General features: G+C 35.3%; 1 protein-coding gene across 24 annotated transcripts in view; it reads left to right on the forward strand.

The window, feature by feature from the left end:
* The window catches only part of grid1a (glutamate receptor, ionotropic, delta 1a), a 492444-nt gene that overhangs the window by 402542 nt on the left and 62647 nt on the right, over positions 1-27255 (forward strand). For 20 of the 24 annotated variants that reach the window (XM_073928587.1, XM_073928578.1, XM_073928576.1 and 17 more), the window contains 2 exons: positions 16065-16118; positions 24750-24923. In XM_073928587.1, the coding sequence (XP_073784688.1) occupies positions 16065-16118; positions 24750-24923 (228 nt within the window). Of the gene's footprint in view, positions 1-16064; positions 16212-20966; positions 21142-24683; positions 24924-27255 lie in introns of those variants that run through there. The other 4 variants (XM_073928591.1, XM_073928590.1, XM_073928589.1 and 1 more) reach the window with 4 other exon arrangements.

The raw sequence follows: 27255 nt of genomic DNA on the forward strand, positions 1-27255 counted from the left end.
TGAACTGACTGATGTCTGAGTAATCGTTCTGCCTTTATTGCCTGGTCATGTACACTAGTGAGTTGGGTTTTCCGAACTGATCAAAACGCACCAGTAAATTCATATGTTTATAAGCAGCTCTCGCAGCTTGCAGAGAGACATAAATGAGATGAGGCTTGAGAGTTGAACTCAGAGCCTGAGGTTTATAATTGGCAAGTAGACCTACTGGTTCTCTCACTTCAGATCTCGCTTGTTGTGTCTGTTTTGTCTTGTGGCCTTGAAAAGTTTTGTCTTGCATGTCTAAAGGAAAAATTTAATCAAAATAGACCCTATTTCTACTTAATTTTCTGCTTGTATGGTACTATGCAGTTGTGTCAGGGTGTCAACAAGCTTTGCCTGGTCTGTCTAAATTTGGAATAGCAGAATAATGGAACATTTAAAACTGCATTTGTACTAATAAATGCTTGAAACGTGCACTTAGACTAAACACCAAGTGGTTCGTCTCAATGCTTTACATAAACAAATAATAGCAATATTTTACTATCCACATTTGGGCACTTTCATGACTGTTATAAACATGACATTTTTTTTTTGAGAAAAGTCTTGAGATGAAGCTCAAAGGTGCAGATGCTGTTGATGAGTGGATATGGCAACACTGCAAGCACACACACATATTGTATGTAATAAAGTGAGTGTATATAGAATTTACTTGCCGATGCATCTGTTAATCCTGTGGCATTTAGTGTATATGCTGAATGTTGACTAATTATTGATTGGTGATTCCCCCATGAACAAAACCAGGACCCCTTGCTTCTTTCCCCCCACCTTAGCACACCACAACCGCAAACTGAGTGTGCCTCACACAGGTAATAGGGCTTGACAACTGTTTATAATTTTCATTTCTTGTGTGGGAATGCCTCCTTAATTGTAATTAATTTTGGATAAAAGCATCTGCTAAATGACTTGTGCTTGTAATTGACTTTAAGATTAAATATGAAGCATAATCATGCACACTTTGCGAAATAAGCAGCTAGTGAATAGATTTCAATAATGGGCAAATAATGATAATACATTAGTCATGCTATTATACAATAATACCTTATTTGACTGGCTTGAAAAACAGGTAACATTTTAGGCAAACTTTAAATTTAAGAAAATAGAAACATTTGTATTAACTTAATCTTTTGGATAGAGAAATGTGATATAATAAATGGTGTGGGAAACGTGAATGAAATATTTCCGATTGTAGGAATAGATCAATGGTTAAATGTGCCCCTTAAAAGCTCCATGCTTGTCCTCTAGTTACTGTGGTCAAGAACCGCCACTGGCACTATGTGTCAGCTTTCTTCTTTTCGCTGTTCTTTTCTTATAAAAATGTGTGTGTGTGTGTGTATATATATATATATATATATATATATATATATATATATATATATATATATATATATATATATATATATATATATATATATATATATATATATATTCTCCCTGGTTATAATCTTTTCAGTTGATGTCAGCATATCATTTTACTTTTCTACTGAGGATTTCCAAAAACCAGATTCTATGCATTCAGATGTGCGTTTCTCCAAATAGCACAATTTTTCTTTGTTGAATACTCTTCAAAATGCATTATATTTTATGAGTAAAAATGGGTTGCAAATGCTATTTTATGCAGACTTAATAGTATACCATGTGGATTTCCACATAACGTTTCTTGGTGTTCTTTGAGAAAAATTCTCTGTCTGACAGTAGATGTCCTCTTACTAAGTTAAAGCACATCCTATAAAAAAGTATACTGTTTTGGCATTATTATTACAACTTTTATACTGTGTTAGAAATTAGGAATGCACAGAACATTGTGACACAGTCAGATAGTTGTCTCAATTCACATTGATCGAAGAGCATGAGAGATTTATTGATAATAAATTATATAATGATCATTAATAAAGTATAATACTGTCATTATCTATTGTGTTCGGCATATATAAGTACATTCATTCATTTTCTTGTTGGCTTAGTCCCTTTATTAATCCGTGGTCGCCACAGCGGAGTGTACCGCCAACTTATCCAGCAAGTTTTTTTTGCAGCTGATGCCTTTTTAGCCTCAACCCATCTCTGGGAAACATCCACACACACATTCACACACACACTAATACACTACAGACAATTTAGCCTACCCAATTCTCCTGTACTGCATGTCTTTGGACTGTGGGGGAAACCGGAGCACCCGGAGGAAACCCACGCGAAGGCAGGGAGAACATGCAAACTCCACACAGAAACGCCAACTGAGCCGAGGTTCGAACTAGCGACCCAGCGACCGTCTTGCTTTGAGGCGACAGCACTACCTACTGCGCCACTGCCTTGCCCATATATAAGTACACCCCTCACAAATCTATTTTTTAAAATTCATACTTTTAATAGGAAGCTGTACAATAATATATTAGTGCATATACATTAGATTAGTCAATACTAAAGCCAAATTTGGAGCCTATCTAACAAAATAACTCACCATAATAATCGAAAAACTAGTACACCCAAATTTATAATTTATAGAAAAAATATTAAATACAAATTTAAAAAAAGGAAAATTAAGAGAAGCAAAAAACAGAAAAAATTTTTTTTTTGAAATTTTGTAGGTTGTAATTTGTTTTTGCAATATTTTGCTTGAATTTAATTGGATTATCTTTCAATTTCTAAATATGTGTACTAAATATTATTTTGATTAATATATCGGTTTAATAAATCTGTTTTGTTTAAATCACCAAAATACATAGCCTATATTCACTAAGAAACGGATGAAAATATTCTTTTTCAAAATGGGGTATACTCAAGTATTCTGAGCATGGTATGTTGAAGGATTTCAGTTTATATACTCACTGTCATTTCAGTATAAAAAAATGTTTTTTATATCTAAAACAAACCGTTTGGCAGTTTAAAACTCTGCATCTAAATGACAGAAACAACTCCAGTCACAATTTATTTGAAAAATTACAAACGTTCCGAGTCTACTGAGGCCAAATAATGATTTGTGTGAGGAACAGGCACAAAAGTTATCAGAGTTTCCCGCTTTAATGTTCAAATCACAACCAATTTCAAAAACTGCGGATTGAAATGCCATTGGTTATCATTTGATGCATTTGATGACAGAGTTTCATCTATTGTTTGAAATTGAAAAAATGACATTAATTAATGGTACAATTAACATTTAGTGTTAAGTTTTGCACTTTGTAGATGTCATAAGTCTTCAGAAAACTTAAAATATTATGCAATTTGGTTATAATACATGTGGCTGAACATTTATTTGCCTGCAGCGGTTTAATATTGTTGTGAAGGGGTTAAGTTTAGGGTAACCGTGGTGTTTTAGGACTTAAAATATCTAAAATTTAGTATAAATACATTAGTCTGAAATGATTTCTACATTTGCAAATACTTGAAAATGATTAAATGCATCTGATCTGATGCAAACTGTATGCAATAAAGTACACTAACCATAACAAAGGGGAACTTAGTGCATTAAAAAATAGTCCAGACCAAATGTCAAAGCCTGAGTAGTTGGAAAAAAGAGTGTGTTGATATTAGACGAGAGTGAGAAATGCAATGAAGGTCCTTGTAATAAAGGTGTGCTTATTCATTCTAGATTCATGAGTCTAATTATCGTCCTGCATCCAGTGTCTTATACATGTTCATGAATGTAAATGCAGATATCCAGGGGCGAAAAAACGAAGCCAAACATGTCAACACATGACAAGGTGATAAATAAAAGAATAGATCTCTTCACTGTTCCCTGCGGATGTTGGTTTTTCTTTGTGAAGCATCGATCTCGCATTCTTAATTCATGTGCTAGATGGATAGTAAGCCTTATTTAATGCTCATTTTCAGTCTAATGAATAGCTGTTGCATTCTCGGACAGAGCGGCGTCTGTCTGAAGCCTTCCATCTTAAATTAAACACTCTCTCAGGAAGACAAGCCTGGATCAGAGTTACCATAGCAACAGGTTATCTAACTTAACAAGGTCCAGCTTAGAATTAGACAGAGCTGAAGCTACAATAGTGAATCTGTGAGCGGTAAGAGAGAAATGTAGAAGCAGAGAGTAGGGATGAGTCAGAGGCTGTGTGCAAAAACTGAAAATTGATGCCTTCGAAGGATGCATTCAGTGTGCGGGAATACACAATCATGTGATGTTTACTGTGAGAACAAAATAAAATAAAGATGGTGACTGAAAGCTGAAATTGGTTGTAATTTTGTGTCTCTTTGTGCAAACATTGTCTTTAAAGTCACTGCCTGATAAAGAAGCAAGGCAACATGTGAAAAATAAAGCTGTTTCATATATTTTCCAAGTAATTTAGATATTTTTATAGTATTTGTTCTGAAATGTGTAGTATATCACTGGTGGTATAAAAATTTAGTTTTATTTTAACATACTACAACAAAATTGATAAATTCTTTTTTAAAGACTAAATAAATGAATTCTTAGTTTCCTTATGAGTACTGGACAAAATATTTTTGAATTTTTAAATATAAGTACTGCAGCATGGTGGCACAGTGGGTAGCACTATTACCTCACTGCAAGAAGGTCGTTGGTTTGAGCCTCGGCTAGTTCAGTTTGCTTATCTGCGTGGAGTTTGCACTTTCTCTCTCTGTTTGTATGGGGGGTTTTTTCTGCGTGTTCCGGTTACCCCACAGCCCAAAGACATGCAATATAGGTTAATTGAATAAGCTACATTGGTCGTAGTGTATGTGTGTGGGTGTTTCCAAGTGTTGGGTTGCAGCACCCACCCCCTTCCATAAACCCAACCGATAGTGTTTTCAAAAGCAATTTAGAAAAAGCAATCCCTCGCAGTTACTGATTTTTACCACTTTTTCACGTTACCACATTCTCCCCATTATTTACTTGTTTATTTTATTTTTTACCTTTTGTTTTACCTTCTTTCTGGAATCGTTCTTTACTGAACTCGAAACCCTGTTATTGCGGTCAACTCCTCTCTGCATCACAAGTTTGATGACATATGTGGCAAACTACAGAGCAAATTGGTAACAGATGAAAAGCCATCCACACGATGGTAGGTGGTCCATTGGTACACTTTCAGAAATAAAGGCATGAGAGCTGTCACTGGGGTTGTACCTTTTCAGAAGGTGCACATTTGTGCTTAGAGTCTATATTTATGTCTCAAAAGTATATGTTAGTACCTAAAAAATTTAAGAGGAACACTTTTGTACTTTGTACAAAACTAATATGCACCCTTGACGTATTAATATGGACCTTTAATGTACAAATTTGTACCTTTTGAAAAGGTACCAACCCAGTGACAGCTTGCGTACACCTTTATTTCTGAGAGTGTAGCACAAACAAAAACAGAAGCCATCTTCGGCGTCATACTACCTCGTATCATTCGTTTTAAAACCATACATAGCTCTTGCCACATAATTTACACTCCCCGTAAGTGTATACAAGGTTATGTTTTCACAATGAGCCTGTTTTGTTGAAATGTATGCTTTTTAAATATATTATTTATATATTAATATGTACCTTTAAGGACCTGTTAGGAACAAAAAGTACCTTTTGAAAAGGTACTTCACTAGTGACAGATGTTATATGTTTATTTCTAAAAGTGTTCACAGAATAAACTTTTCAAACCATTTCACTTCAGCAATAATGACCAGTATTTATTTATTTATTTCCATTATCAAAACAAATATAGTGAGTGAGGTTATAATGTTGTTTGTATGCCACTGACATTCATTGTTGTTCAAAATATCTTCTTTTGTGTTCCAACAGTCGATTGTGCAGATGTGTAGTTCAGCACATCCCTATGGAAGAATCGATCTTCAAAATGTGTTGTCCCGCAGTTTTCCATAATGTTAAACAGTTTATGCATGGCCCAGCAGAAGTGGATCCCCTGTCTGTTTTGCTGCTGTTTATCCTGTTGTGGATTGACAGCAATCAGTAGGTGTCTGATTCAAGAGTCTGAACTCAATCCTGGTCCATGAAAGACATCCTGCTCTCCTGCAAATCTTAGTGTCAGGGAATCAATTCTCATTGGCTTTCAACTGATTGTTTGTTGCACATATTGATGGTTAGATGGGGAGAAAGAGAGAGAGAGAGAGAGAGAGAGAGAGAGAGAGAGAGAGAGAGAGAGAGAGAGAGCATGTTTATGACTGTTCAGAAGAGATCATTTAAACTGTTAGAGAGTGTGACAGACATTGAAAAAAAGTACAGGCCAGAATTTCAGATAAGGGTAGGTTGGTTAAACAGACTGTTTATATCCTAGTTAGTGCTTTACGACAGTCTCATTATTACGTCCATTCCCACATTTCACCTACAACAGGCTGTTTCCATCTCTCTCATCTCTCCTCCACCTGCTTAAACTGCTCTTGACAGCACTTCACAGGTGGCTGTGTCACTTCTCTGCAGATTTCTGTTTATTTGCTTTTCTTCCAGTGATATTTCTTGTGATGACACAGGGAAACCTCTTGCAGTTCTTTCTTTCATAAACTCTTTCTTCCCTAAGGAGTAAAAACAAAAAAACATTATTTACATAAATGTTTACATTTAACGGAGCACCCTGTAGTCATTAAAAAGAGTCGCAAATTAGATAATGTGCTTATTTTAATTCTATTGTTTACATTTATGGTATCGTCATGTTTCGTTTATTGCCTGCTTTAATTTAAAAGTGAAACTGCGGCTATTAGCATGAAAAGCAATTAACTTGGTCTGTCAGTAATGGAAAAGCCTAGCCGCACTTTCTCTGCGTTTGTCTCCAAGGATTACTGGTGGTTTGCCAGTGAACTTTGCTTTTGTCAGAATGCTGTCATGCGTGTGAAATGTGTGGAGATACATAAACAAACCCCATCAGGCGATACGTGCAAGCCTGCAACACAGGAAGTGGCTCTTTTTCAAGTGTTGTCGACAAACCTAACGAATATTGACACCCGATGCGATTTGCTTTGTTTGTTACCCTGCATCTCTGAGGTGAACATGACCAGCGCAGGCATTCCTCCTGGCCGAAAATTGGAAAATAAGCTTTGCGAGTAGCGCATATTGATTTTATTTCAGATCTGCAATCGTTTTTGGGCATTATTTTGAGGACAGATGTATCTGAGGCGTGAGGGTAGTTGTGGGAGAGCTGTTAATGCATTCACCTTGCACTCATCGCAATAAAGAAGACATGTGTTCATACTCCAGTTGTTGTTTTTTTCCATTTTGTCAGAAAACCAATGAATGGGCCAATCAAAGCTCACTATAGCTCCCCATCGTCCAATCACCGAGAGTCTCACTGAGTGGAGCAATATCTCAGCCCAATTTATACTGCATTCTATCCTCGGTTGTACTACTTAAATGTGTTTTGGTGCTTTTTCTGGGAGAAGTAATGAAAAAGTCTTAATTCATGTTGTTGCACTCTGGCTATATCCTGGCATATAGCATTTGTGTATTAAATTTGGTCAGATCGCAACTGCTTTTTTCAAGCAAAGCACCTTTCTCCCATTAAAGGCTGTTGAATGGATGTGAGTTTGAAGCATCAAACTTTTATGAGACCTATTCATCCTCGCATTGACCATGAGATTTTCCTTTTTTTAAATCCACAGGTTTTCCCATGACGACTTCTCTTTGCAATTGTCTATGCTTTTTTGAATTTACGCCTGAGGAAGTGAGACGTGATCTTAACGCAGTGTCTTTCAAGGGCACAGCTTTTTTTACTAGCTGTTTATTTTTCAACTTCAACAATTTAATTATGAAACAGCACTGGGAGAGCATCACCGGTGCAACTGAAATGTTTACGTTGGTATAAGTCTTTTTTTATTGTTTTTCAGAATTTTACCAGAACACAATATTTACACTTTCTCGCAAGCTCTAGAACAAAGACATCCAAGGCAAAAAAAGGTTAATTCAGAAACAAAACAGGTATTTTTTTCCCTCTCAGAAACAGGCAGTAAAGACAAAAATGTGTAGAGAAACAATGCGGATCGCAGACTGAATTTCATTTTAAATTGTACATCCACTTCAGAAGATTCATTTATTTCTTTATGTTGCTTCTGTCAGCGAGAGTTGAATTATGGTGTTTTTTTAACTGTTTTATATTGCTACATGAGAGCAATGTATATGTGTTTTCACTCATTCTAAAGAAAATACATGTTTTACATGAGCAATCTCACTGAAGCTGATTCACATGTTTGTTCATGTGATTGCATGTGTGAAGCTGTTGAAGGAATTTGTTTTTCCTTAAATTATTTTTTAATTCAGTTCTGTGGAATTTCAACCACGGCTGGGTATTGCAACCAATTTGGCAATTTGACTCTTTTTATGTGGTCTTAATTAAATTAAATTTTAGCTCAATTTGATTCTGTATCAATTATCAGCATTTAATTTAAAATGTTCGTTTTTCAGACATGGAATCCATAATTAAACATGCTGGTAACAAAACCCTTTTACTCAGCTCTATTCATGAAATACACATTTCCATTAACAACATACATGCAATTATATTTGAGCAATTATAATTCCAGCAACACACACTGTAACAATGAATTGTAAATACGAACATACAGTGCACACACTGCAAGCTTAAACTGCACAATGCACAATACTGTTATAATTAACATTTTGTAAATGTGCAAGAATAAAATGAACTCATTTAAACCAAGTACCACAAATAACATGTTCCAAATTCAACCTTTGTTAAAACTGGCTGGACAGTGTATACAAATCAAGTTGTCCATTAAACTGCAGTAACTGTTGTGTTTGCGAGCCTACACATGTTGTTTTGTAAGTCTTGTTTGTTATAGCTGAATTTTTCACTGGCACCTCTAGCAAATATTGGCCCCTTGGGCAAGCACCTCATCAAACACCTAAGACAGATAAGTTTTTAATTTTTGCAATTTTTATTACTGATTTTCACAGTCTATTTTCAGAGTGTAAGAAATAGACTATTAAGGTAGCAAGGTATTACTTTAACATTAAGAGAGGTAGGTGTTAGGACAACATTAACCTATTAAACCTAACCTTCATCAACACTTTCAGTCAATTTTTGTCCTTAATTAAAATAATTAAATTAACATTATCTACATAGAACATTTAGCGCATTCACTTCCCACATTTCATACTTGTTTTTCACTTTTGAAACTGCACTACAGTATACAGTATGCTAACAGCATCAAAAACCCTTTTATATAAATAGTAAATCATGATTGTTCAGAGCTCGTCTTAAAAAAGCCTCCAGTATTGAGCAGAATGGAGAATATATTTGTACTCTTTGATACAACTTTTACTACAGAAAGATCATAACATTTTCAAAATTTTATTATGTACTTTGTACCTATGTAACATAGACAGATATTCATGCTTTGCAGTGCTCAATTCCAGGCTTTTAAACTGAATTTAACAGACAGTCTTTGACAACTAGACTGAAGCATTTTCCTCCCCCCCTTGCCCCCCCTCCTTGTCATTAGTGCTTGGATCAATCACACCACAGCATATTCATTGCACACACATTTAGTTGCTAATTATAGTAGGTTCAATTGTTTTAAATCACATCATGCTCACTCTTTGCATCTGCTTTAGAAATAACAGGTATTTGTCAACCTCATCTTTACCGTCATTGCTTGTGAACATAAAACACTTCCACACATTAGTCTCGGGTTCTGCGGGTTTCCTGAATCAATATTGTTTAGTTAAAATGTAGATCGATTAAAATCAAAGAATCAATATGTTTACCCAGCCCTATTCAATTCACACAGATTCACATTGTTTGGCAGTTTAAATCTCATCAACAGCTTTTAGTGTGCCAGGTTCACCCACTTGTGCAGCGGGAACATATTAGTGGGCAGCTAGCATGCTGGGAGTGCAGGAGTCGATCTTATATACTGTGACATGAATGAACGCAAATGTGCAAAGTGCCTTGTAAAGTGTGAAAGAATAATGTTGAAAGGATAATGCTTGTGTGATGTTGCATTTATGCATTTGGAAGACGCATAGATGCTTTTAAAAATTAATCAAACCCATGACCTTGCCAATGCTGTTCTAGCTGAGCTACATGAATTGTTAAATGATAGCAGGGCTAGGGTGTTTTTTCTTTATCATGGCCGTGCATCAATGCTGTAGCATTTTTTTTACATCTTAAGAGGGACTCATGTATGATGCATGTGTGATGAAATGATAGAAAGAAAACCGATGGGGTTTTTACTGAAAATCACGGCTCAGAAAAGTGCTGCCTTTGGTTTTGTTCAAGGTTCAAAACAGCTGGAGACGGGACACTGCAATCAGTGCTCAACAGCTCAAAGAAAGAGAGCTGCTTTCAACCTAAAATCTTAAGATATTTGTAGTCAGGCAATTTATCAGACTTTTAGAAACATCCAAGAAAGCATCCAGCCGTTCCACAATCATTTCTAAATCATGAAATATCTGAAAAAGTTGTCTCTTTTGTTGTTGTTGGAAAATCCTTTCTCTTTTTCTTTTTTTACCAAAAAAGTAAGAATGTGACACCTCTTTAAAAGTTTTTGACCGTCATGTTCATTTTATTTTGTTGAAATCAACACATTTTTACCAAGAGAATAATATATTAATCATATACATACAGTGCTCAGTGTTACAAGCAGTGGGCAGCCTAGGGAAGTCGGGTTGCACACTTAAGGATCTGGTTCAAACAGACACAAAAAAATTGTACTCAAAGTAATGACCGCAGACAAGAATTGCTGTGCAAATAAAGTAATTTATTACCGGTGGTGATAGGTGAAGCATTGAGTGAGCTATTTACAATATTTACATATCACAACCAAAACAAAACATAAATTAGAAAGATTGGCTATGGGTGGCGCAAAGCAAAGAAACAATTAAAACCAAACAGTCTCAATAAAATTGTGAAAGATAAGTCTTCAACGTTAAAGACGTCTTACCAAAACTACACTAACTATTTACTTAACCAAAAACACATGGGTTGGCACTCTCCCCCTTCCCTAGTGTATCTCTAGAAAGTTGAACTCCTATGTGTTGAAATGTATGTCACGTGACCTACTTACCTACCAGTCTTTCTCCCAAACCTCTTTAGGGAAACATGAGGAAAGAGAATGAATGATTACACAGGTAAAAACAGACAGTGAATAAACCAAAACGACAACACATTGTAAATAAGGGTGAAGACAGAAAATATGTAACAACAAAACTGAACAAAATGGGCATATAATCACAAAATCAAGCAAGCAAACAAGCACAAAATCCATTAACAAATCGAGCCAAAAAAAGACTGACAAACAGCTGGCGTACAAAAAATATAAATAGTAAGCTGGAGTGATCTGATTGGCTGAGACTGGGACCAAGTTGTTACTGATGAACCAATCAGCTATACAATATTTTATTTGTCCATATACATTAGATTAGTCAGTACTGATTAGTACTCAGTATTTTGCTTGAATGTGATTGTATTATCTTTCAGTTTCTGAATATGTTCAGCGACTAAAATATTATTTTAAAAAAATATCTCTGTTTGGTAAATCTGTTTTGTTCAAATGCACCAAAATAAATTCACTTTATTAACTGATAAATGGATCAAAATATTCATTTTCAAAATGGGGTGTACTTAGCTAAGCACTGTATATAATTGATAAAAGCACAACAAAATGATAAAAAATGACTAATCACAGCTATTTTTTAAAATTACTTTTTAAATAATTTTTTGAAAAAAACTAAATATTAATGCCTGTGTTAGGTGTAAAGTAGAAACATAATACAAAAGTTACACTTCAGAAGAATGTTAAAGATTTAGAAACTTTGCAGAAATGAAACATACACTAAAGATAAGTGCTGCGTGAGGCACTAAGGAGACATTGTGACCGAAAGACACTGGTTTTTATTGCATTCCATCTAAAAAAAAGTGTTAAAACATTTTAATTGATATGCTTTTTTACACTTGTTTTAAACATGGGAGCAAACAAACCACAGTTCACACTAGCACGGCTTCAAACCCCTAGAATAAATTGTCAAATGACGGAATCATTTGTTCTCCTAATCAACACAGCAGAGTATTCCAGTACACTAACAGTCATTAAGTCTCAATTGTCTTTCCAAAAGTGACACTGAAATAATAAAGATAATTGTCTGTTTACATTCTGCTTTAGCTAATGAATTGCATTATTCAAAAGCGACTGTGACACCTCATTTAAACATTCTGTTTGCCTCAGTTTTTTGTGTTTTGCAGTTTGTTATTCAAGTTGGATCATGCATATGTTCTCACTTTGATTTGTGATACTCTATAAAGCAGTTGGGATGAAGGAATGGATCTCAACCTCTGCTCAGTACAGTAACATCACAATTTTTGCAGTAAAAGACGTCACAATCACAAAAAGATCTTTGAAGGTGGAAGAATGAAGAGATCAAAGCTGTCTTCATGAAATCATGAAGTCCTGTTGAATAAGTCACAGAGGCGCACTTTTCAGTCATGGAGTGTAGTCATGGAAACCCCTTGTTGATCTGATCTATGGCATACCAGAGAGAAAGAGTTGTCATGTAACATCCTGCAGAAAGCAAGGGGAACTTGGTTATGACTTTGGGGATTACCCTCCAATATCTTCACGCTGCATTTAAATTAGCATTATGATGAGATGGTTTTGTTGGCTGCACTACGGGAAACGTGAATAGAACAGCAAGTAGAGGCTCTCGTCCAATGCTTTCTCCTGGATGGTTGAAAGAATGTGAACTGTGAATCTCTCAGACTAAAGTACATGTGGTGCATTCGTTGAGCTGAGAATCCAAGAGCAATTCAGCAGAAGAATTCAGATCAATATTTTTCAAGTTGATGTAAAGAACCCCCAAGACAAACTCCATTGTTTTGAAGCATGCATTCCAGCCTCCAGCTGTTTTGTAATCTTTTCCAGCATCCAATGTGCACTTAGAAATGCAGCTTGAGCAAGAAAATTACTTTTTTTTTTTTTTGCATTTCATCCGTCTGAGGTCGAACTTGGAAATACACTTGCACTATCTCTTTTCTGGGTAGAATATACCAGTATTGAAACTGGTCAGGATGTTTGATAAGGAACATGTTTGATCAGAATCCTGCAATGCGGTCTTATCGCTTCATTACAGCCTGCGGTTAGTCCAATATATTCCCTAAACATGAAAGGCAGACTGTCCCTCAGCAGGTGTTCCTATCGCACTGAGATATTCCACTGTGTCCGCTGTCAAGATTCACACCCAGATATTCAAAAGTCACCATTCCTTTTCATTGACTGGCATTGCATTTCACCAGCAGGACTGTATTTCTAAAGAATGCTGAACCATGGACTGCCTGTATGAAGACTAAAGTATACTTACCTGTATGTGTATAACAAAACAAATACTGAATATGTGCACCTATACAAATTTAGAATCGTTCAGTGTTTCCATTCAAAAATGTTGAGCATAAAAACAGCAAAAAAAAAAAAAAAGAGTATTTGTTCTTGCTTAAATTAGAATCACTGTTATCTCTAAATCAATGCCGGTGTCAATACAACACTCATGTTGATGAGTATGTTTACATGGACACCCATAATCCGATTTTAATATGTATAAGACAATACTATGATTGAAAGTCTACCATAAACAGCGACTTTTGATTACTTTAATTCGACTAAAGTCATAATCAAACTAAATAAAAATGTAATTAAGACGTGGAGTATGCTGATTTTTGTCAGATAATTGAAGTGAAGTACAGACATGTATGTAATGGAATATGTATTTGTATAGCGAATTTAGCGTGTATGGCCATACACCCAAAGGGCTTCACAATCAAGAGGGGGGTCTCTCCACACCACCACCAATGTGCTGCATCCTCTTGGATGATGCCACAGCAGCCACAGGGCAACGGCACCAGTGTGCTCACAACATACCAGGATAGAGTGTTACTGATAGAGTGAAGAGACAGTGATAGAGCCAATTTAGTGGATGGAGATGATTGGGAGGCCATGATGGAGGCTTTCACTTTTACTGGGGCATTAGAACTTGCACAGACAGCAGTTTAAGCGCCTCTTGCTGGCCTCACTAACACCACTTCCGACAGCAACCTAGTTTTCCCATGTGGTCTCCAATCCAGGTGACCAGGCTTAGTTCTACTTAGCTTCAGTAAGTAACCATTCTTGGGCTGCAGGGTGAAATGGCTGTGACATGTAAACACCTTGTAAGACCCAATATAGAAAAGAATGAGCAAGTTTTTTTTTTTGTCTTCTATTTTTTTTTTTTTTTGGTTGGGGCTTGATGTCCACATCTTTATTGGTTTCACTTGCACATTTCACCTGCATCTTCATTCTCTTGCATTACTTGCATCCATTTTAAAATCACTCTCTCCATTTTGTACTGCAGCAATCACATCCTGCACACTGAATAGACGGCCTTTCTGCACTGATGGCATTCTGAAAATGAAAAGTTTGGAAAAGTTTATTTAAATATGAGAATAGCACTTATCTTGTAGCAGATTTACATTTTTCAGACAGTTTCAATGCCATTTCAAAGCAAATGATAATCAGAACTCAACAATACATTCAACCAATATTGTTCGAATTGCCTGTTATGGTCTCTACTTATCATACTAAAAGGGACTGCTAATGAGTTCACATTCAAGACCATTCACACCTTGTCCCTGAACAATACAACAGTCTAGTTTGCAACTGTATGCCATTGGAGAAGATCATGTAATTGTTTGAGAGGAAAGGGTGAATTATTTAAAAAGATTTGGAATCCATTTTTGATTATATTAAAACAGAACCACATGATTTGAGTTGACAAAATAGTTTTTGTTCATTGGTTTATACTCTATTTCCACCTTTTTTATTATAAATTTTTATATACTGTGTGTATGTTTTACTTTACTTTGTTTGCTGATTAGTTTCAGTGTTCTGTATTGTTAACTTTTGAAAAAGCTAAATAGAAATATATAATTCAACAATGCAACAGGCTACCTCTCTGATACAAAGTTGTAGAATTATAACATAGACATAATAAGCTCTAAATCAAATTTGATTAATGTTTTATAAAATTACAGACTACGTATGTGTTCTAGATATTGTAATAAACACAAAAAAATGTTTAAGGAATTTAATTAATCTTGAAGAATCTAGACGTGCAAAAAAGGAGATCACCTCAATGGGAGTACGTTCATGGCAGGATGACCTGACCTATAAACACTTTTTTTCTATCCAATTGCAGTGTGAGTACACACAGAAGGACCCATTAATCATGTTAAAGTGGTTTTGAGGGAAAAAACAACAACATTTGCTTGCTTTTTTATTGTTAAAAGTGAGGTTGCAATTCTGCAACCGTGGACTTTACAGGGTTAATTAAACCATTACCTTCATGTAGGATTTTCATTCCATTTTGTGATAATATATTCCATACACACATGGCTGTTTGGCACCTCACAAGTCAGTAAAGGTCCACAGACACCCGCATCTTGAAATCAAAATAGGTATCAAATTATTTTAAAACAACACTCTTCCACCAGGTCTTACTTCAAACACGCATCCAATATCTGGTTTGTCACGAGGGCATGAATGAAATGTCCCTGAATGAAAGTAAAACTGCAAAACTGCTGTTAAAGTTAAAAAAATTTTAATGAAACACCTGAAATTGCATGAAACTTTAGAAGAAATAGCAGAATGACATAATGGCATTAATTGATCTATGTGCTATAATATCTGAAACGGGATCATGGAAGGAACATTCAAAAAGCAACTCATGTAAATTCCTTAATCATATTATTGTCTTATTTAGATTAAGACAAATAATTAGATTGCTAATGTTTATTTTATTTTATTTTATTTTATTTTATTTTATTTTATTTTATTTTATTTTATTTTATTTTATTTTGGGAAAATAATTTTGTTTTTCCATAATGATTCAAAGCGTTAAAGGTAACGCTATACTTTGTGTTCAATTGGTATGATTGAGCCCAAAATGTGTTCTGAAATAGCAATGCTCCTTAAAATGTTTTACAAAAGCTTGCTTTAAAGAGTGCCCTTGGCTCTCAGTGTCCATTGCTTGAGCTTCTACTTGTTGATGTAGATCAAGCTTTCTTTTATTTTCCTCCCAGTAATTTTGCATCCTTTTGTCTTTTTGTGTTCTGCAGGCAGTGGAAACCAATCTAGCATCCAAAGATAGTCACTGGGTGTACGCCAATGAGGTAAGCACATATTTATAATGAGTTTCATAACTCATTCTTATCTGTTTCTGAAAAGAGGCATCAACCCTCAAAGCTGTTGGCAGCCCAAATGCAGTCTGCCATCTTCATTTCCAATTTCAACTTACAATGTTTGATATGTGGCACATCTCTCATTCAGTGTGTAATATGCTGTCACCATGCTAGAGCAAAGCTGACAGTGGATTATTACACTGGCACGACTTAGAGTTTTGCTCGCTTTATTTCTGTTTCTCTCTCTCTGACTCTCTTCACTGAGAGCTAGATGGAAGAACAACCTAATGAGAGTCTGGCCCTAGAAAAACCAAAGAGAGCTAAGCACAAAGAGTTTGGCCCAATAAGAGCCGAGTCAAGAAGACAGAGAGCATAAGTGTTGGCTGAACGGTAAAAAAAACTCTTATGTTTCTGTCTGATGTGTTGACACAGACTTTTCAACCGAATAGACCAAAGAAGCATGAGACAATAGTTTTATAAAGAGAGTGAGAGAGCAAGAGAAAAACTTTGCTTTTACTTTGCTTCTCTGGGAGAAAACAAAGCCATACTTAAGCTTTTCCAAAAGCACTCTGTATCCATCTACACAACAAATGGGATTTCAAAACCATTCACATGGAGAAAGAATCATTCTTTTACTGCTACATGAGCTTCCAGCAAAACAAGAATGTGTGTATTTGATCCCATTCTGACATTTAAAAAAGTTGTATTTTAGGATTAAAGGGTTTGTTCTTAAAAAGTTATATGAATGTCTAGGCACTCTCGTCTATACAGTGGAAAGTGGATGGCTATCACACTGAACGTGCTTTCCTGTTCTGAAAACGCAAGGCACTGCCTTTTTTGTTGACGAGAAAAAAATTGCCAGACTGATCGGCTGCTTTTTAACAATATTGTGATATTCACGATTTGTGAAGTCATACTGCTCTGGATAACTCGAAAAAGCGACTATTCTCTCGTCCATCTTTAAAAGTCTCTGAAGTCATCTTGACAACACAAACACTGCTTTCACCTCAACGGAAACCCTGTCTGCTTTCATTTGATTGGAGAATGAAATATTACGCGACTAACATAGTGTGCTTTTTCTTCTCAGAGTTAACTGTTTTCAACTGGCCTAGCGCAACAGGCTGTTAAAATGCACAAAATGCCCAGGGCCATTAGCAGTGTTGAGGAAAGTTACTTTTGAAAATAGTGCATCACAATATTGAGTTAATAAGTAATAAAGTATTGTCTATATTTCGTTGCGCTCAGCAGCTATGCACTAATAAAGCTCTTCATATATTTAAGAAAAAAAGATAGCCTAGCCTACAGAAAAAAAAGATCACCTAGTTTCTGCTTTCACTCATTCAAAAAAGGCTCTGTTTGCATGATTTGATTATTATAATCGTATCCAAATACTTAATAAATAATATGTCAAACCTTGGGTGTTTATTGTTTTTAGAAAACATCTAAAATCTTTTTTTCAGATAGGCTTTTGTAAAATGAAAGTTTTATAAAACGAATTGATTTATGTATTGTATATACCTAAATTGGTTTAGCTTTTGTTAGTTTTTTATTGGTTTATTTACTTAAAGAAATTTTATTATCTCCGATATTATCTCCGATATTGACTGATTTGTAAATCTCCATGCACTGTCATCTGTGCTCTACTAAAGTCATATACACATTAAAAAATTACCTTAGCTGATTGTTTAAATTTATTTAAAATAAGTTGAAACAAAACAATTCATAAGATTTTTTAGGAACAATTTAATTGTTTTTGTAATCAATTAACTTAAATTTGTAAAAAATGAATAAGTTAACAACTTTTGTTTGGACAACTTGAAGGAATTGTTTGGAACCCAGCATTTTTTACAGTATAGGTTTGAAAGAAGTTGGTGAGTGTTTTTCAACTTTTGCCACAGATTCAAAACTAATAAAAGAATGTTGAGTGTCTAATTGTATTGAGTATGAGTATCATGAGAGAGATTGACTGAGTGAGTCTGAATATCTGCCTCATTCATCAGGTGTCATGTTAGAAATAAATACATGTAACGTGTATCTCTTCCTCTTTGTCCTTTTTTCTCTCTCTCCTATTATACTGGATCTGCCCACTTATTCCATAACAACATTGAAAACATGCTGTCATTCTCCACTTGAGTCTGTGAAACAGTACACACATGATTAGAAAATATGAAATGTTAACGCACTCAGTATAAGTGCACTTTTCATAAAATAATCTAGCTGATAATACCGCGTCACTGATATAAAACTGCTAATGCTTTTACCACAAAATTTGATGACTGTGACCATGTACAGTTTGTGCACTCAGAATATAATCACTAGTGCTGTTGTACTTGTACTGTATGTAAATGATATGCTGTTCTTCTACTGTAGAAGCTTTGGTTTTAATATAAGCCTCTAATGCTAATTCTGTTTTCCACCAGTCTTGTTTCATTTTTGCTCATTTGTGTAGAATAGATTTAGCATGTCCAAATTAAAGCACCATCACATTCAAACTAGAAATGATTAGATATTCACATAAAATCGCTTTTGTTTGCCTGTTATCCTGAATTAAAGATGAATAAATTGGCTGTGAATAAATTCAACACACATCTGACACGAAGGTCACCACAACACATCTGAACACAAATTAGGCCTCTACGGTTTTCGTTTATCAAACTCATGGCAGAAAATCGGGAAGAGTTCATGAATTTTGCACTGAACCTTGTATATGAGTGTCTAAAGCAAAAGTCCAGTTGTAATTTTTTTTTTTCTGTTGCTAAGCGATTATTACTGTTCATTTAGGATGCTCGGTAACACTTTATATAAGGTCACAGTTCATGCTATTAACTATTATCTTATTACCTGCCTATTATTAAGATGTTAACTGTTCTTTAATACAGTGGTTCCCAACAGGGAGGTCCCGATCCACAAGGGGGCCTCGTGGAGATCTGTGGGGAGTAGCACCATATTTAAAAATTTTTAGCATTGGACAATTAGAACCAATTAGGACGATCAAGTTGCCTTAGTTCATTTTATCCCTTGGTTGACCAAAAATGGACAAATCTGTAATTCGTCCTCCACAAAAAAAGACTGAGTCTTACTGATTCGTCAACAGCAGCAAATAGTAAAGACCCAAGCATAGTGTACCCAGGTGATGAAGCTCCAAACATTTCGGGTCACAGCACTAGCAACACTGGATCCATGAAATGCAGGAAATACCAAGATATTTACCTGAACTATGGTTTTATTCCATTTTATCGAAGCAAAGAGTCCCTGACCCAGCCACAGTGCTTTATCTGTGGCAAAGTACTTGCTAACCAATGCTTGAGGCCGTATAAACTTTTAAGACATTTGCAGACGACTCATCCCCAATACCGCAAGGAGTACCCAATACAAATGGCCTACTGATGTTTTGCTTTTATATTTTACATTAGGCTATTATTTATGCTTAAAATGTCAAGATATGGTAATAAACATATCGTTTGTCATGGGGGGGGGGGGGGGGGTGCACAACGTATTTGAAGAGTCTGAAAAAATCCAATATTCTGAAAGGTATAATAAATTATCTGATGGGTGTTTTGAGCTAAAAGTCACTTTTACAGACACATTCTGGAGACACAAAAGACTAGTTAATAGTTTGTTAATACCATGAGTTGTGACCTAAACTTAAGTGTTACTTGGTGCTCAAATAAGGATTAGCATGTGATTTTATTATTATGAATTTTATATTATATATTATATATATTATTAGAATGACTTTGAAGGGAGCATGTTTGATCAAAGACTGAACTAATAGCTGTTGAAAATTAATTTTATCTAAACGTATTTAAATAGAAATTTGTAATTGCAATAATATATATTTTTTTCAAATAAATGCAACATTATTGATTAACACTGGCACATTTTGAATACATGGCCTCATCTACATTACTGGAGAGCGCAAATTTTGTTGCCAGAGATACAGTATGTTTGGCTGCATTTCATCTTTAAAATGAATGTTTAGGGGCGGTATGGTGTCACCGATGGCACTGATGTGGACAGCTTTTCCACTGTTACCAGTTTGCCCATTGGCTTGTTGTGTGCATCAGTGGACTTAAGATGCTTAAGTTGACTGTGATGTTGGGTTTGAGTCAAGTGAAGAACAGTTCCAGAAAGCAGGTAAAGCAAAATCAAAAGTTGGTCAGACGGTCACAGTCGACAGCAGTCTCTGTTGGATTTACATGAGAAGAGCAGCCGCGAATGGCACTCTCGAGAGAAATTTGAGATCTGAAAAAGCATACACAGTGGCCTCTGATGGATCGCGGAAACAAAAACTGCAAATAAACATACATTCTGGGACATATTTTATGCTTTCCAGAAATTAATAAACGGGTATGTATCCATAATGAGCCCGTGTTGTTATTGACCATAAAGTAAATCACAAAGTTTAGCTGAAAGCAAACAATTGTTTTTCATTGCTCAAATAATTTGCTCATAACTTGAGAAGAAAAATATGAAATCTATAAAATCAAAAATATTAATTTTCTCTGATCTCACCATGACATTGTGTCATTAAGCCCCTTCACACATTCATCTATATCTTCAGCTGTATTCTGTAACTCTCACCTTTAATAGATGTCAGAATAGTCTCTTACTGTGACAAACGCTTTAAGTTTAATTAAATGACAGATTTGATTCAGTATGTTCAAGGATTAAAAACATCTGCGCTGATTTAATTACAGACCGTGACATCAGAAGTCCTGACTCTGCTTAGCATCACCTTGATCAGTTGATCAGTAAAAAGTTTATAGTCATGAGTAAATGAATAATTAATACCTTCACCAAGGGACGTGTATCAGAGATCATTTATATGTTGGGCCGGGCTGTTTTGATTAATGTGTTTGGAGGTTGCACATAGTGAGTCATCGCAGCGCTGTGATCTCTGGGTATTCTTCTCCTGTACAAACGCCAACGCTTAAACTGCTGCCAAGATTGTGGAAAGATATTTTGTAAGATCAAAGTCACTGTAAAAGCCGAATGTGCTGCATTTATGAAGGTCAGTGAGTCAAAAGCTAATTTATAGCTTTTTTCTTAGAGAACAGATTTAGGCCAGAGTGTTTAGACCAGTAGTTTCCATTGTCGTTTTGTTTTTGAGGTCCATTTGCTGGTATTTGTCAGATACATCACCTTTCAAATTATTATTTTTTAAGTAATACTGTAAGATTTCAGTTGATCAAAGAGGAATATATTAAATATATTCATATTATAATGAAAGATTTCCATTGAAATTAAATTAAGTGTCATCAATTACACAAAAATATATTGCAACTCAAATATACTCATGTTTTTTATTTGAAGTCTAAAAAATTAATACTGAATTAATACAGTTTCACTGTATTTTTTTGTGTGAAATAGATGCTCTATTAGTGAGACTTCTTTTAAAATTATTAAAGATTTTCTTGACCCCAGTCTTTTGAATGCTTGCTGCAAACTTCAATTTTGAACTCATGATTATATATGCATAATAAGTACAGCACTCAGACAGCCATAATCAATAGGAAGGAGCTGAGAAAATGTAGTCGTTAGGTAATTGAATGCTCTAAATAATGTCCAAAGTAATATTAAAAAGGTTGCAAAAGTTGCTTTATAGAGTTTAAGTGAAAGTGGCTTGAGACCAAGGGCTATCAAGCTTTAAAAAAGCACTTTGCAAGCATTATTCATATGACTCTTAATATTCGGAACCCAAATAACAGCTTGGTGTGAAATACTGCAAGCTGTCATTCACTGGAAATATTGCTTTAATAGTCTTGCTTGACAGCCTTGGTCACTCTTTGCATTCAAAGAAGCTAATCATTCAACATCTTTTGTGGTCTGTGGAAATAAGAAACTCATAGAGCTTGCAAAAGACATAAGGGTGCCACATTTTTGTGTGAACTATTACTTTAACAGCGATTACAAGTAGCAGAAAAGCAAAGACTGTATATGTGGAGAGCCTAAATGTATTTATACTATGCCCTTAAGTGTTTAAACTCTCTCTCTCTGATGTTAATACATACTAGATCGCTTTTAGGACTCATAAAGCGGTAGATAACTAGAAACTGGCACACAGCGCTCTTAAAACTTGCATGAGGACACATGTGGTGGGTCTAGTGTGAAGAAACATCCTTAAATTCCACACTGTGAACACTTCAGAGCTTTCAATAATTGATAGACTTTAAAACTGGAGGTCATTTTTTTGTACCTCGGTTACAGCTGAACTTCAAGAACATTTTTTTTCTTTGTATCTGATTACGATTTGAAGACGTGTTTTGACTTTAATGCAGATTGTTCTCAGAGGGGCCAATCCATCATAGCTGTCATTATTTTTTCTCCATATGTTGTACGACACATTCCTGAATGTAGTTGATGGAATAGGTTTACTTCTTAATTCCCTGAGGCTTTAGCTATTTTACTGTGAGTGCATGAATTGCTTGGCACTCACTAACTATACGCTTTACATTTTAAACAGACAGGCCTTGATTTCCTCAGGTTTATTTAAATTTTATTTTATGATAAACTGAAGCACTTTTGACACTTGATCGAAATGTTATGATTCTATTACAAACTTCTGTTACCTTTCTCAGCTTGTTCTTCTTATTGCTTCACCTCTTGCAATCATACTGTATAACCATGCAATTAGTTTCTTTATTGACATATGTAACAGTTATATCTGGCTCTCAAAATTAATCAGCTGATGATAGCCATCTGATATTCTGCAATAACAGCACTCTCTTTTGTATTTTGTGGTGCTGTATTTGTACCATAGTAATCTGATAGTATTTGCTTCGCTTTGGCTTTTTTGGGGTAAATTATTATGATATCCTATTGCAACAGAGAAATACAGGGAAATCTCTGTAAACTGATGGCATTTCAGGCCGTTCAGCTTTATAATCTTAAAATGTCAGCAAAATCCCATGTTTTGTCACTTTAGACATTACGCTTGAGAATCATTCAAATACTATATCTAAAGTGACATTTGTAAATTAGAAAGAGTTTCTGTTCTTCTGACAGTCAGCTGCAGATGTAAATTAATGTCGGAAGAAAGTAGTTCCTCATATAAAAGTATTATTGAGAATCCCTGTGTTAGGTTTTATATTTTATATTTGATTATGTCGTCAAACTGTTGTATAAACGCAATATCACACTCTTAGCAGTGCGATATGGCTGTATATATTCACTGGTGGGGCACTAAGGCACTCAGCCTGTGTGTTCAAGCCAGCGCATGCCTTCAGGCCATATTGCACTGCTACTTGTGTGATATTGCTCATATGTGTGTGTGTGTGTGTGTGCGTTTGCGTGTTTGTGTGTTTGTGTGTTTGTGTGTTTGTGTGTGTGTGTGTGTGTGTGTGTGTGTGTGTGTGTGTGTGTGTGTGTGTGTATTCATTCATGTTCAGATTACCCGAAAGAAAAATTTCATTTATTTAATTTAGTACATAAAAATATATTTGCAAATATGCAAAGTCCAACACGTTTGGTAACGCTTTAAAATGACTGCGTCCTACAAAGCTAGTGTTAATGATGAATTAAAAAAAATTCTAAATAAGCAATATATAATTTACAAACCAGTTACTTAGATGTTGACATATAATTAACTGTTGAAGAAACTAATTAAATAAATAGTTATATCATTCTGTCACATCAATGACATTGATTGCTATCATATTTAATGCACATACTCATCTATTAAATAGAAAATGAATATGTTCTGTGTGATTTGTTATGTCATGTCACCTCATTTTCAGAGGACTATATAGTATTACATAAGACTAAACTTTAGAACCTTAAAATGAGTAGCATTTGTTATTTGCAACCATTACTTGCATAATATTTTTTTTCAGAGGGACACAAAAGGTGTTTTCCATCATATTACAACCAATAACAAAAGCATAAAATACACCATGAATGCAATTACCTATGTAACAGAGGCCAGCTAGCGAAGTGCTATGCAGGTGAACCTCACTCCTCTGACCTCAAAAGGTACTCTAGCAATAGACACTAGAGGCCAAGGTCTTTAGCCTCCAAGTTTGAATGTGAAATGAAGCAGATCTTTTTACAGTCTTTTATCTGGATAATATTTTCAACAATTATCAACAACTTTCCACTCACTAAACTAAATTGTGTTCTGGCAGAGGACTGCACAGAGCAACTCTTTATTTTCTTTGGTACCTTTATAATAATAATAATTTATAATAATAATTGATTACAGTAATAACTGATTCTTAATAAATAAAATATGTTTTACCTATTTGCTATTGCTTAGCAAATGCTTGTAGCATGCATCATAAAGTGGTACTAGTCAATAGCCACTGGTTTCAAACTTTTTTCATAATACTTTTTTGTGTTGAAAGACTGATGTAAGAAAATGAAACCCGTTTGAAACAAGTGAAGTAAATGATGGCAGAATTTTTCATTTTTGAAGGAGCTATCCCTTTAAGACCTGCAAATCAGCTTGCATAAGCTTTATATTGCAGCAGAGATATTAGTAATGTTCTGTAAATGCAAGGACAGTCCCAGAGCAGCCAGAGGTTTAATATGTTTGTTTGGTGGCTTTGTTGCCAGTAGGTAATAATATGTCAGTCTTCACACTCTATTATTGTGAATGCGTCTCTCTCTCTCTCTCTGTAGGAGGTTAGTGACACAGAGATCATGGAGCTTGTCCACAGTGCTCTGGGCCGCATGACAGTGATCCGACAGATCTTCCCCCTGTGGAGGGACACCAACATCCGCTGCATGAGGAACAATCATCGCATCTCCTCGCTGCTCTGCGACCCTCAGGAAGGCTACTTGCAGTCCCTGGAGGTATGAATCTTGGTGGCATTTTCAAGAGCACAGTTAATTCACACTCATTTATCAGAAATAGATTTGCAGGCCAAGGTCAGATCAGGTCATCTTGCAATCCCAAATGAACTATTTTGTAGTATAGTAGATTTCAGAGAAGATTACAACACTAAATAGCACATACAAAAAAACAAATTGCGGTCAGACCTTCTTTTCCTAGACTACCCAAGATCATTTGCTGGGGGGTCTGTGCCTTAGTATTGAAGAAAGGATTTAAAGAGCCCCTATTTTGTATCATGAAAGGTAATATTTTGGTTTGGGGGGTCTCTAACATGCTGCATGCAAGGTAAAAAAAAATCCCTTTCATTGTCCTATAATTGGCATTTATTTTTACCTAATTTTCCCAACGACTCCCATATGATTAGTTCAGTGATTAATTTGTTCACAAACCCCTCCTTAGCACAAAGCTAATCTGCGCTGAATGGTCTGATAACCTAGTCTATTGTGATTGGTCGACTGCGTTCAGCATGAGGCGCAGAAAAATGCACACCATGGCTACAGTATGAAGTAGCAGAGTATGTGAGAGCCAAATGCAGGAATGCAATCAAGCAATTCAGCTAAACACCAGCATATTACTCTACTCTTAATCCTAAACCCAAGTAATAACAACGATACACATTCAGTGTTAATCCATACTGTGGCAAAACTTGAACTATTTAAAAAAAATTTACCTCGCCACACGTGTGTGAGGAACAGCTGATGGTAGCAATAGCAAAGACAAACAGCAGAGAATCACAAGTTCAGAAACGCATTCACATCTGTAAAGGAAGAAGCAGGAGCTGCGTTTTCAATGTAGTTTTGGACACAATATATGAATAGCCCATAGAGAATTTAACCTGAGAGATACAGTACAAGCACTGATCTATGTTCAATAAGTGATTAGAAGGCGTGCTGGGCTATTACAACTAATAACACACATTTAAGCATATTTTGCAAACTACACAAAACAAGGCAACAATTTTTAACCACACTTACATGTTGTGATTTGGAGGAAGAAGAAACTGGCCTATATGGACTGTAATTGTTACTGACAAAGTCCCTGTCAAAGTCTGACAAAGTCCGATACATAATAGTCTCAAATGCATTGCAGTGGAGGTTATTGTATCAAAAATCAGAAAAATGACAGGAACAAAGATAGCACTAGGTTGGCTATACGTTGGTATCGTTGTGTAAATAAATTTAACCCTTTATTCTCCGCAGCCGAATCTCCATTTGTCAGTGATCGCCGTTTTCGAGTTACAATCAGTCCCGTGATTCCCCCGCGCTCCCCAAGCGTCTGAAGGGAAAATGCGTTCAGGTTTTATCGGATCTGGGACCACATATTTGGTGATGTACTGTGTCAGCATCGATGCGTTCAAGCGAAAGATCCGAACCCAACTCGATTCATTTATTAGACTCTGAATCAACTATTTCACTAAAGAATCTATTTTGACACAAATTATGACCATGTATTATAAATTAGTACCAGGTATGAATTAAAGGTGCTGAATGTAACTCTTTCACTCATCTAAAGACACAGATATGTATAAAACAGTGAACGTGCTTTTGTAGTTAAAGCAATGTGTAAATTTGTATTTGTGTATTTTGATGTGTATTTTTCAATGTGTATTTTTCAGTTTTGGTTGAGGTCTGTGTTCATCATTTAACCCAACATAATAGTTTTATTTATGATCCTTAATTGTATTTAATTCAACTAAATCAGTTTTTTTTTTCGATAGCGCTTTTACAATGTAGATTGTGTCAAAGCAGCTTAACATAGAAGTTCTATTAAATTAAAATTGTGTCAGTACAGTTTTCAGAGTTGGAGTTCAGTTCAGTTTAGTTCAGTTCAGTGTGGTTTAAATTTCACTGCTGAAAGCCCAAATACTGAATTGTAGAGGTATAGTAAACTATTGTTTACCTCATACTTAAAGTACTATTTGCAAGCTAACTTGCATCATGTAAGGATGTAAAAAAAGATCTACACAACCACTGTGAATACAGCATATTTTATTAAGATTTTTTCATTCTTAAAAATTAATAAATTGCGTCGGTTCATCCATGTTTTCTAGAAATTTTGATTGAAACATCCCAGCATTTTGTCGTCAGAACATAAAATATTATCAGCATTAAACTACAAAATATCTCAAAATAAAAATAATGTAGCACTTAAAAATAAGATTTAAAGCCTTCACTTATATAACTGAATCTATCTGATATATAACTCTAAAGATGAAATTAATCAAATACATTTGGTGGTGTTGAGAATTAAAGAAGACGAATACAGCCGCTGGATGGAAAAATGCTGTTGCTG

The sequence above is a fragment of the Danio rerio genome, chromosome 17 (assembly GCF_049306965.1).
Source record: "Danio rerio strain Tuebingen ecotype United States chromosome 17, GRCz12tu, whole genome shotgun sequence".
Lineage (NCBI taxonomy): Eukaryota > Metazoa > Chordata > Actinopteri > Cypriniformes > Danionidae > Danio > Danio rerio.